Here is a 12,356-nt window from a genome sequence, read left to right as displayed (position 1 = left end):
TTCACAGTTAAGTTGATGCATTTTGTTGTTGTTCTAACCAACACAGGTTTCTAGTCTCAAACTCAGCCATGGACTGACTGTCTCAGGACCAAAAATCAGACCCTTGTATATCCTCGCAATAATAGGCACTGGAACTGTACATTGTTCGATGTTTAATTTCCGGAAATTACAATTAAAACATACTTCATTCAGTTATCTGAATACATAGAAAAATTCCGTCTTTTTTAAGTTTCTTCTACTACAAGAGCTAAGCCGAATTTTTTGATTAAATGATGAAATTAACAGATATGCAAACAATACTTTTGACATAATTGGCAATTACTTTGGAATTAATTAAAGGCTAGCTTTGGTAACATGTTTTCGAATAGATCCAAATAGATCCTATAAGAATACTATTAGTTGTTCCTCCAAATGTTTATAATTAGTACAGAATTTATGTTTGTTTATAAGTCAACAATAGACTTTGAGTTACGAAACAATAACTGATTTCTCCCTATAAGAAAGGTATTAACTAGGAATTGTCGAAATAAATGAGAAAATCAATTACATACATAAAACTAAGCACAAAATTAGATCTGGTGTTATATTCTTTAAAGCTGAAGGCCAACCTTTCTCTTTATTGAAAATGCAGATTATACTCATGTATGTTAATGGCAATTAGTTAAAAGTGAAAAAATGAACTTTTAAGGAGGCAGGTGGCAAAACTAGAGGGGAAGTAAAAAAAAGTAAAAATATCCCAGCTTGCTTCACCACAATCTCCTATTGATAGATGCCACAGAGCCCCCACCCTCTCTCCCCCACTGCCACCCCCTCCCTCCACCCACCACCACCACCACCACCACCTTCATGGCAGTGTGGAACTTGGGGAAGGATAAGAAAGCCAGTGTTGCAGTCAATAAGGTGGAGTAGCGGCCGGCTGGCATCAGGCGAGGAGATGTGTGAGAATGGGCCATTTCTCAAGCCCCAAAGCTATGTGAAGTCACAGATCCCAGAAACTGCATAGTACTGTAGCCAGTGAGGAGACTCAGAGGTCAGCCCACTTGAGAGAGACTGGTCTTCGAGTCCCATATCGTAAAAGGAGGGTGTTCAATGAGCAGGACAGCAAGGCAATCTTTGTTGTCGATGGAGGCTGCACTGTTGTCCTCATCAGCGTCATGCAGAAGCTGGAAGGAGTGAGGAGAGTGATGTGGGAGGTTGCTGAATCATTGAACGTGCATGGAGGAGTGTGGAGAACTAAGAAGATGCCATCTCAAAGTTGGGGAGGGGGAGAGAGAGAGAGAGAGAGAGAGAGAGAGAGAGAGAGAGAGAGAGAGAGAGAGATCTTAATGCAAAATGCATATTTGTTGCCGCGAAGATAGCAACACAAGGGGAAGTGTGAGGTGATGACAGTATACAGATCATGCATGGAGAGTGCACATCATCTGGCAGGGAGTTATCACATGGATCACTGGCTTCAGTGGCTACACAGGGAGACGTGCACTCGGAAGGTAACTGGTTAGCATACACAGAAGAAGAGATGTCCATGGATAACATCCCAGAATTGGATGTTGATGGAGGCTCCTCATCGAGGCTCCAAGTGGGTTTAACTCAGTTAAGTGATACAGTTTGTTGTTTGCCATTGAGGCAAATTTCTGAAGTGTTATTCGTGCTCTGGAGCATTCTGTGTATGCAGGAGTAAGAAGGCTGTTATGCTGCCCAGACATTGCCATCTCAGAGTATAAAGAACTCCCATTGCTCTAAGTCTTTGTGCATTAACAGTCATGGTACAATGTGACTGCACTGAGGCAGAGTACCGATGTTTTCAGTGTGCAGGCTGATGTACTCAACTAAGTTGGGGAGCTCAGCAAGAGAGATGAGCTCAGAGTCTACGACATATGCTGCAGGGAGTATCAAAGACTCGGCATAGAAGATTTTGGCTAAGAAGGAGTTTAGGTCATCTTTAAAGGCTGTGCTTATGCTGATAAGACCCATGGATGGCCTCTGACCAGTGTGGAGGAGAGGGAGGGGGGGGGGGGGGGGGGGGGTGTGTACAAGGTTGTGTGGAATTTGTTGACACCATACAGAGCACATAAACACCTAAAGACAAGCAACTCAAATTGCCTTCCTTGGTCAGTTGTGACAGAAGAAGTGCAACCAAAGTGGACAGCAATATAGTGACAAGGGCTCTTGTGACCAAATTGGCAAATACGTCTGAGAGGGGAACAGCCTACACCCATCTGCTGGCATGATCGATGGCTGCTTGTATGTGCCTGAAACCTCCTGAAGGAGCAAGAGGACACCCAAGGTAAGGTTTGAGAAGTTTCCAAATAAAAAGAGAGCTATTCTTCAGCTGATATCAAATGCTAAACATGTGTTATCAGCTTCAAAGAGTTGATCTTGTTGCAATTGCTGTATATTGACCAACTGGGTTGTAATGCCCACATTAATTCATGCCACACTTTGTTGTGAGCTTCAGTTTTGTTTATTGCAGAGTACAACTGTGTAAAGGTGGCACAGTGTGTGCCATTTAGAATAGATTACATGTTAACTGATTGTCACAGGTACCACATTGATATTTCAAGCAAACCTGGTGTACAACAGTGGCCCCATATGGGCCTTATATAGGTTTTGCTACAGTGACATAATTGTTAAAAACAGAAATTTAAAAATCACAATCAATGTTGACAGATAACAGAATATTAAATAAGACTGAATAAATTATAAAATAAAATTACATTATAATTTCATTATAAAGCAGTCTCATTCAGAGTGAAAATAGTTCAAAATGGTTCAAATGGCTCTGAGCACTATGGGACTTAACATCTTTGGTCATCAGTCCCCTAGAACTTAGAACTACTTAAACCTAACTAACCTAAGGACATCCCACAACACCCAGTCATCACGAGCCAGAGAAAATCCCTGACCCCGCCGGTGCATATTACATTTTAGTCCATTATTCATAAAAAACAGATCATAAATTCTTCTGGGCTTGATTTCTAGCTTTAACAAAAATGTACTTCATTTTAATAAAAGAGTCATTTCAAAATAAAGTGTGGCTGACAGGATATGTGTTGTAATTTCATAGTTACACTTGTGTTTCAATTAGATTCTTTTCTTTGGTTTTTTTTATTATATTAGTTTTAAACTATATATCATCAATACTGATAATGATTGATTTTTTTCTGATTTTAATTACTTCCAGATTACTTCTTTTTTAAATATGTTATTGACAATGATAGTAGCAGAAATATACGAATTTTAATGGAATAGAATGCTTTTAACTATTCATACTAATTACAATGTATGCTTTAGATATAAGGAAAATATTATGCAGGTTTAATTCATGATAACAGTTCCAAAAATATAGTATTACTAATATTGCCCATATTTGGCTATTCTCAGGATTGCTGTTGACATGGTATTTGCTTTTCAGTTAATTAATGTGAATGAGGAATTGCTGGTATCAAAGTTTTAAAAAAGTGAAAGGTCCTAGCTGTTATGTTTCAAGGTGAACCATCCTTTCAGTATTTCAGACCTCCTAAAGAGGGTTGAGTGTGATGAACAACCTTGCTATTCTGGCAAGGTAACCATGTGCATATTCAAAAGTGACAGTTAGGTTTTACTCCAGGCCGGACAAAATGTTCCATTATGATGCACATGGTAGCCTTAATTCCTGTGTGTGCCTGGTAATGATTGGCTGCAAAAACTGTCATCAGAGGGACAGACGGAGGCCGAGACCTGGGAGTGGAGATTACCTGTAGAGATATCACATATCACTGGACGTGAAGAGCTGGGAGACAGCAGGATACCACTGTCAATGCAAAGGTAGTGTCTTGTTGCAGATTTTGAATATCTGGTCAACTATCTGCATGTGTGCTAGTTCGTCCAAGCTCAAGGGAGAAGAAATGACATGCACACATGACATATAAACGGCAACTATAATGTTATCAGCCCCCTCCCCCTCCCCCGATGTAGTGGACATCTATGGCATATTAACTAATGAGGTCCATATGATGGAAACATCATGGGGGAACATTGTTGGCAGGGTTGCAGAGCATATCTGTGAGCAGTTTATGATCAGCCTCAAAGATCACAAGGAATTCCAGGTTGAATGCTGATCACTTGCATCGAGTAGAAGAGAGTTTCTTTGAAAAAAAAAAATGGAAAGATAGGGTCATATCACTGACGTGTTGCTGAAGAATCAATGATTCACTTATGTTGGGTTTGATAGAGATGGTAGCACCAGTAAGTGGGTATGTGTGTAATGGAGTTCATGAGGGTAGATTTGAGAGAGTTGAATGTGCAGATCATGTTGTCGGATCACTGCAATTTCTGTGCTCCAGAAACATTCTTGCCACCATGGTATCCATCAGTGGGACCTGGAGAGAAGCAGTGTGAGGTATATGCCACCGGAAAAATTTACTATCCGAGGAATCGTCACAGATCGCAGTAGGTCTCTGGTAATGGCAGGACATTGACAAATGCAGTGCAGTCTGATGTTGGATGGATTCCTACCATGGTTACAGTATGGCCAAGAAAGGTAACGCTAGTGCGGCACAATTGTGATTTTGCATGGTTAATCTCCATACCGTATTTGGTTAGTACTTTAAGGACCTGTGTTAAGTGCTGCTGGTGTTCCTCAGTGGAACTGGAGTAGACAAGAATGTCATAAAAATCGGCATAGCAAAAAGGCAGGAGAAAAGTACAGAGTCAATAAACCATTGCCACAACTGACTGGAATTATTGAGACCATACAGCATAAAGCAGAACTCAAACAAACCAACAGTGTAATGCTGGCTGTTTTGGTATGTCATTTTTGTATATAGGGGTCTCATGATAGGCTTTCTGACAGTCATGATAAAAATCCATGCACTATTGAGCTATAGAGCGAAGTCTTATATGTGAGGAATAGAACACTGAGCTTGCGACAGCCCCCGCACAACCAGAATGAACTGTCCTTCTTAGGACAAGATGAATGGGCAATGCCTAATTGCTGTCCGATGGACATGTGTTCATGAATGGCTGCTTTCATGTGGAGATGTTTCTTAGAGGTTAGCTTTTGGGCCTTGTCATGAGGGCCTTATTTAGTGGATAACCTATGGCAGGTGCCATTTGCAGTCGTGCCATTGAGAGCAGTTTGAGTACATGGTCGGTACACACATGTATCAACATTATCTAGAAGTGACTGATCACATGAAACATTGGTAGTTTGAGTGTCACTGACCTGAGTTGTATGAAGCATGATTGGAAAGCAAGGAAGTGGCAGTTGCAGAAGGTGAACCTCTAACATGAAACAGCCACAAAGTGGTGAGGTTGTTGACTGTGAAAAAACCACATGCCAGGTTGGTTGATGAGTGATGTGATAAGCTCAAATGGCTCTGAGCACTATCGGACTTAACATATGAGGTCACCAGTCCCCTAGACTTAGAACTACTTAAACCTAACTAACCTAAGGACATCACACCCATCCCAGCCCGAGGCAGGATTTGAACCTGTGACCGTAGCAGCAGTGAAGTTCTGGACTGAAGTGCCTAGAACCGCTCGGCTACAATGGCCGGCGTGATAAGCTGATGAAGGATGTTGTTGTTGGAGTGGAGGGCATCAATCTTATAGTGCTCACAGATGAGGGCTTGGGGGGGGGAGGGGGGGGGGGGAAGGGATGTGTGCTGGATGCCTGATGAAGCAAAGTGGCCAAGTGTATACCAGGAGAGAGAGACTGAAATACTTAAGGAATTTGATCCTGAGGACAGGACCACCCACATCAGCTACATGGAAGGTTTGAGGGATATGTAGCACTGGCGTAAACTGGAGCCGGAGGTCCATGGAACTGTAGAAAATGATGTTAGAGTTGTTGGCAGCGCAAAGAACTAGCATTGTATGGAGAAGCCTCAAAGGAGTGCAGGAGGGGGCGAGAGGGACAGGGAGGAATAAACACTGGCATCTGCCCTGGTGTCAATCAGAAACATGAGTATGGTGGCAGAGTCCGAGATGTCCGCTGGGAGGAGCTACTGTGCTGGATTAGTGATGTGAGTAATGGTCCACTGTAGCTTTGCTGTGAGCATAAATCAGCCCATGTGTTAAGTTTGGGAAAGTGTAGGGCGGATGAGAGGTTGTTGCCACATTTGCAAAGATCAGATGGTACCAGCACAAACAGTATGATGTTTCAGGAAAGTTGGGGGCCAGAAGGGGGACAGCAGAGGACAGAGCATGAAGTGCCAGAAGCAGTCTACCAGTCGACAGAGGGAGGTGGCTTGTTGAGCTGCAGCAGGTCATGTGTGACCTCTACCAGCCGGGTGCGGAGGTGATGAACAGGAAGCAGGAGTGCTGTAACCAGCCCTTAGAGGTAGGCAACGAGCCAGCCATAGGGAGAAGCTGTCAGTGGCAGATGATATTCAATTCCAATGTATTTGCAGAGTGCTAAAGTAACTGATGTTGCAAGTTAATGGGAACTCTGATAAACCACAGTGCCAACAAGGTGACATTAGGCATGTCCTGTGAACCAGCCTGCACTCGAAGTTGTCTCCACAGCTGCGAGGATGTTCTGTCTTGAAGTTGTACCTTGTGGATAATGTGATGTATCATCACCTGTGGTGGAGGATGCAACAGGTGCTCAACAATGAGAGACTTAACAGTGATGTATTCACATTGAGTAAGCAGGTGGAGAACCAAGTCACTAATATGGTCTATATGATCATGGAGATGGCTATAGGATAAATAAAATGAGCATTATCATTAATTGTTCCATAATGGTGAAGACGTTCTCCACCAAGCAAACCATGTTTTTGGATTCGCTTTTTGCCACTGGAGCAGTTTGGGGAATCTGCTTGGAGGAATATGCTGTAGTGGAACAGGGTACGATGTGGAGACAAGTGAATGTTGAAGAGAGACGTAGTTGAGGAGGGACGCTGTAGGCAGTGGAATTCTGAGTAGAGCAGCAGATGAGGTAGGTAAAGGGTACATGCACCTAGTGCAGATAAACAATACTCACAGGCTGCTGAGGTAGTGAAGACGGAATTGGTGGTTCAATTACCTGATTTGGCATTGTGGCTTCATGTTTAAATTGCATTTACTTAGTTTGGCTATGCCAAATGAGCCTGGAAACACATGTTAGGTAGTGGCATGAGTACATGTGCTTCCTGCCATGGTGGCATTAGCCAGTTGAGTTTAGGAGCTAGAACACCAGTATGAAGTAAATGTAAATGTGCACACAAATCCAAGAAGTGCAGTGAAGACAGAGTTTTTGCTTCACAGTCCAACTTTACTGTATGAGCCTGGAACATAGAGTTTGAGTCACAGTGGGGTATGTGATCCATTGTTTACAGGTCCTGATGCAAAACCGGTAACGCACACACATATTTCGTGGGTGGAAGAAACAAATCAGGGTCACCAATATGGGAATGAGGCACTATACTTGGTGAACATAATGATGTGCCACCATTTTCTGGAACGAAGCATATTTATTAGGATACATTGGTAGAAAGTCACAAATCACCTACAGTCAGTTTGGCAAGAGAAAATAGATTGAATCAAAGGTGATATCACTGAGCTTTGCAGCAGCTTAGGCAAACTCTTGATTGTGGATCCACTATTGATAGTCAGCACAAGCACTTTTGTTTGGCATCTAGATTATATATTCAATTTTCCTAAAGTAATTAATGTGAAAGTCAGGGTGGTTCCTTTAAAAAGATGGCTTGTTTTTTCCCCCATACATGACCTCATTATTGATGGCCCCCTCAAATGTAACCTTCTGCTATTCGTTCAGACATGTTTTAAGACTGCGAACTATATGACATATTTTTAAATTTTTTTCCTGAAAATTAAAATGAAAGATACAATTAAATATTGTTCAGTACTTTTTAACACTAATTCATGAAAATGTATTTCTTTCAGTAAATGAATATGTTACTGCTATGAAGATCCCAGATAAAGTATTTAAAAAGAAATATGGTTTTGATAAACCAAGACCAGAAGATCCAATTGTTTTTGTCTGCTCTACAGGAGCAAGAAGTTACAAAGCTCTGAGAGCTGCTCTTCATATGGGCTACAACAAGTAAGAATAAAAAGTTATTTGTTAAAGAGATTTTATTATATTTTCCACTATGATAAATGAAATTACTTATGCTGACGCTGCCTCAGCAGAGCTAATGTAGATACTGAATTTGAGTTTCAAAACTTTTATTTGTTTATTCTTCCTCAAAATAGAACTCATTAACAATCCTCTTATTTATATAAATATTTCCATAATCTTTTCTTATTTTGTGTCTCCTTCCCTACGAGACAGAATAATTATTGTTAACAAATCCAGAGATTTTATGCTTGCCTATTTTCTGCTGGTATGTGTTTCAATACTGTGTGTGTGTGTGTGTGTGTGTGTGTGTGTGTGTGTGTGTGTGTGTGTGTGTGTGTGTAGGGAGGGATGTTGGGAGGGGAGGAGACAGTGCTCATATGTATAACTTTCCAGTGCTTAAGGTCTCTTCTTTGCCTCACAGTGTCAACTTGAATATGACCATCCTGTTTAGAGTTAAGCCTACTTATATCTATGGCATAATCTTTATTGACGATGTAAATAAAACAGAAAGAAACTTCCACATGGGAAAAATATATTAAAAACAAAGATTCCAAGACTTACCAAGCGGGAAAGCGCCGGCAGACAGGCACATGAACAAAACACACAAACACACACACAGAATTACGAGCTTTCGCAACTGGCAATTGCTTCGTCAGGAAAGAGGGAGGGAGAGGGAAAAATGAAAGGATGTGGGTTTTCAGGGAGAGGGTAAGGAGTCATTCCAATCCCGGGAGCGGAAAGACTTCCCTTAGGGGAAAAAAAGGACAGGTGTACACTCGCGCACACACACACACACATATCCATCCGCACATATGTGCGTTTCTGAAGAAGAGAAACTTGTTAACATCAAGTATAGATTTAAGTGTCAGGAAGCCATTTCTGAAAGTATTTGTATGGAGTGTAGCCATGTATGGAAGTGAAACATGGACGATAAATAGTTTAGACAAGAAGAGAATAGAAGCTTTCAAAATCTGACGCTACAGAAGAATGCTGAAGATTAGATGGGTAGATCACATAACTAATGAGAAGGTATTGAATAGAATTGGAGAGAAGAGAAGTTTGTGGCACAACTTGACTAGAAGGAGGGATCGGTTGGTAGGACATGTTTTGAGGCATCAAGGGATCACAAATTTAGCATTGGAGGGCAGCGTGGAGGGTAAAAATCGTAGAGGGAGACCGAGAGATGAGTACACTAAGCAGATTCAGAAGGATGTAGGTTGCAGTAGGTACTGGGAGATGAAGAAGCTTGCACAGGATAGAGTAGCATGGAGAGCTGCATCAAACCAGTCTCAAGACTGAGGACCACAACAACAACAATATAAATGTAAGATGTAATGGTTTTTACTGCCTCATTATAGTAGACCTAGTAAGTCACAAATCATTGAACTCATTTCTACATCTTATAGTCTTCAGTTAAGGGATGGAACAAAGAACATAGATATGTCACAATGTAGAAAAAGGCATTGCTACTTACTGATAAGAAGACAGGTTATGTTGCAGACAGGCCAGTCTGCAGCTTACCATATCTTCTTCATGGCAAGTAGTACACTACCTTTTCCTACATTTTTGATATTCCTACCTGGATTTTCCTTTGTTTGAACGTAGATTTTCGTGTATGTAAGTCTGCAAGAAAATATCAATACTAGTTTCACACATACTTCGTGGCCTACAGTCCACATGTCAACATGAATTTTCTATAAAATATCTTGACAAATAACCTGTTTGTCTGTCATCTGCAGTGAGTACAAGATAATCAGTCTGTAATGTAATAGTGTCTATCCATGAAATAATGTGACTACATATGTTAATAGTTAATACTCGCATGTATTGTTTATTGTTTAAACCAGATCCAACATTTATCTTATTCTCAGTAGCATACATTACTTCTTAGCCAATGGCTGCATCAGTATGTAGTAGAAGTTTGCCTCTCCTTAGGAATGGTACTAGAGTATCAAGAAAGACATAAGAGATGTAACTGGTTTAGCCAGTAAACGATCTTCATGAGCAAATGACTGATGCTCCATGCAGGTAGTGGTAATTTACCCTCAACATAAACAAATGTAAGTAATTTGGATACACAGACAGAAAGACTCTATATTGTATGATGTCAGAGTAATCACTGGAAGATTTTAATTCCATAAACTACTTGGAGCATGCTTCTAGAGCAATCTGAATTGGAATGACCACATAAAATTAATCACGGGTATGGCAGATGCCAGACTGAGATTCTTTGAAAGAATCCCCAGAAAATGTAGTCCATCAACAATAGTAGTAGTTAAAAAAACACTTGTTACTCATCAGTGTGGAATCCAAACCAGATACAACTGACAGAGAAAATTGAGAAGATCCAAAGAAGAGCAACATGTTGTATTACATATTCATTTAATAAGTGTGAAAGCATCAGGGAGATGCTCAGTCAACTCTGGTAGCAGACACTGCAAGAGAGGCATTCTGCATCACAGTATGATCTACTGTTAAAGTTCTGAAAGCATGCTTGTCCAGAAGAGTAAACCAATGCATTGCTGCCTCCTATGTATATCTTGTAAAAGACCCTGAAGATAAAATTAAAGGGATTGGAGCTCATGTGGAAGCTTTCCAGCAATAGTTCTTCGACAAACTTTACACTAATAGAACAGGAAAGGGGGAAAGTGACAATGGTGCACAAAGTACCCTCCACCACACACTGTAAAGTGAGTTGCAGAGTATAGACGTAGATGTTGATGCAGAACAAGAACATGAAAGTAATAGTCCGTGTGTGCTCTTTTCTCGCATGTTCACAATGTGAAATAGTCCCTAGTAACATTACTTAAAAGAATGCTAATTACTCCCCTGCCATTTAGGTGAAACACTTCTCACTCTAAGAAATCTTGTGTTTTGTAATTGAGACATATGTACATGACTGGGTTAAAGATGAACACCAATTTGCAGTTTAAGACATATATATTTCTATAAAAACAATCCAGTTTTAGAAGCACTTTCTGTCTCTTGGAACAACAAACGTTGTGCAGGCCCTGTATGTTCACTTACAATGCAAGCATCATCTATTATCTTCTGTAGATGACAATTAACAATGTAAGATTGACACTTCCACATCTGTTCGATACAAGCATTTTACTCTAGTTGTGTAACTCTAATCACGCTCACATGAAGTGAAATGATCATTCAAACATTAACGACTACTTTATAATTTCTGTATAGGTTCATGTGTAGTAGTAATCGCACTTAAATGAAAATTGTTATGTATTGGGGTTTGTTACAGACAGATGAAATGACAGTCAAGTAGACTAGAAGTAATAACACATTTATTCAGGATTCAATAAGGGAAGAAATAACAGTATCAGGTAACTGTTCAGTATATGCAGGTTACAGGAAGACATAGTATTTAGCAAGTAACCACTCATGGAGTTAGTAGAGGAGATATCATCTGGCTGATAACTCCATTGAAGGGTGTGACTGAGCCCTAATACTGAGGTGGAGTCCAAGACCAAGGTCTATGAGTCAGTGTCCACCAAGAGGAGGATTTGTCAGGTTGGCAGAAGCTGACACTAGTCGGGAGGTACTCCAAATGAGGCACCATGGAGCTGTCAGCACAATCATCTGGCTGATAACTCCATTGAAGGGTATGACTGAGCCCTAATACTGAGGTGGAGACCATGACCATGACCAAGACCAAGACCAAGGTCTATGAGTCAGTGTCCACCAAGAGAAGGATTTGTCAGGGTAGCAGAAGCTGACACTAGTCAGGAGGTACTCCAAATGAGTCACCATGGAGCTGTCAGCACAATTACCCGGTGTTACATCTAACAATGACTGACTCATCAAAGGCTGTTCATCGGCCTAAGTACTACTTAGGCAGTGGAACACAGTGTGAACTATTTCCAGGCATGTGACTTGTGGAAAGAAACAGTTCCACTCTGGCTGCAGCTCCTACTGTTGATTGAAATGCCTCCTGTCAGCATCAGTAACACCTGAAATGGTGTCAACGTGAGCTCACAGCAATAGGAAGTCACTTTGTTATTATTGTTGTTGTGCTAGCTTGCTACCCAAAAAGTGTTGCGGTGCAAGTGGTCTGCAAACACATGTGCCAGAAGTGGACATTGCTTGAGACTAGACCACCCCTGGACTCAGGTGTGCGAGCAGTTGCTTTCTGGTCAGAGAGTAGGTGTGAATATTGCATTCCTTCTTCCTTATGGAGATGATGAGGGAGCCAACTTCTTAATAGCCAAAGATATTGCATTGCCTTTCCCCTTGCAAAGCCTGTACCCTCTCCCTCCTGTGATGAAAGAGAGATATGGTGGCACCTACCAGA

The 12,356-nt window shown here is 41.1% G+C and overlaps 1 protein-coding gene across 2 annotated transcripts in view; it reads left to right on the top strand.

Annotated features, from left to right (window-relative positions):
- Positions 1-12,356, top strand: part of LOC126284120 (uncharacterized) — a 424,622-nt gene that overhangs the window by 107,707 nt on the left and 304,559 nt on the right. The window contains exon 4 of one of the 2 annotated variants that reach the window (XM_049982851.1): positions 7,870-8,029. The exons of the other annotated variant lie outside the window; for it this stretch is intronic. Within the exon in view, the coding sequence (XP_049838808.1) occupies positions 7,870-8,029 (160 nt within the window). The remainder of the gene's footprint in view (positions 1-7,869; positions 8,030-12,356) is intronic. 2 annotated transcript variants of the gene reach the window in all.

This window comes from Schistocerca gregaria, chromosome 1, assembly GCF_023897955.1.
Source record: "Schistocerca gregaria isolate iqSchGreg1 chromosome 1, iqSchGreg1.2, whole genome shotgun sequence".
In the NCBI taxonomy this organism is placed as follows: Eukaryota; Metazoa; Arthropoda; class Insecta; order Orthoptera; family Acrididae; genus Schistocerca; species Schistocerca gregaria.
Note: the sequence above shows the minus strand (reverse complement) of the source record. Positions and strands in the feature narration are given on the sequence as shown.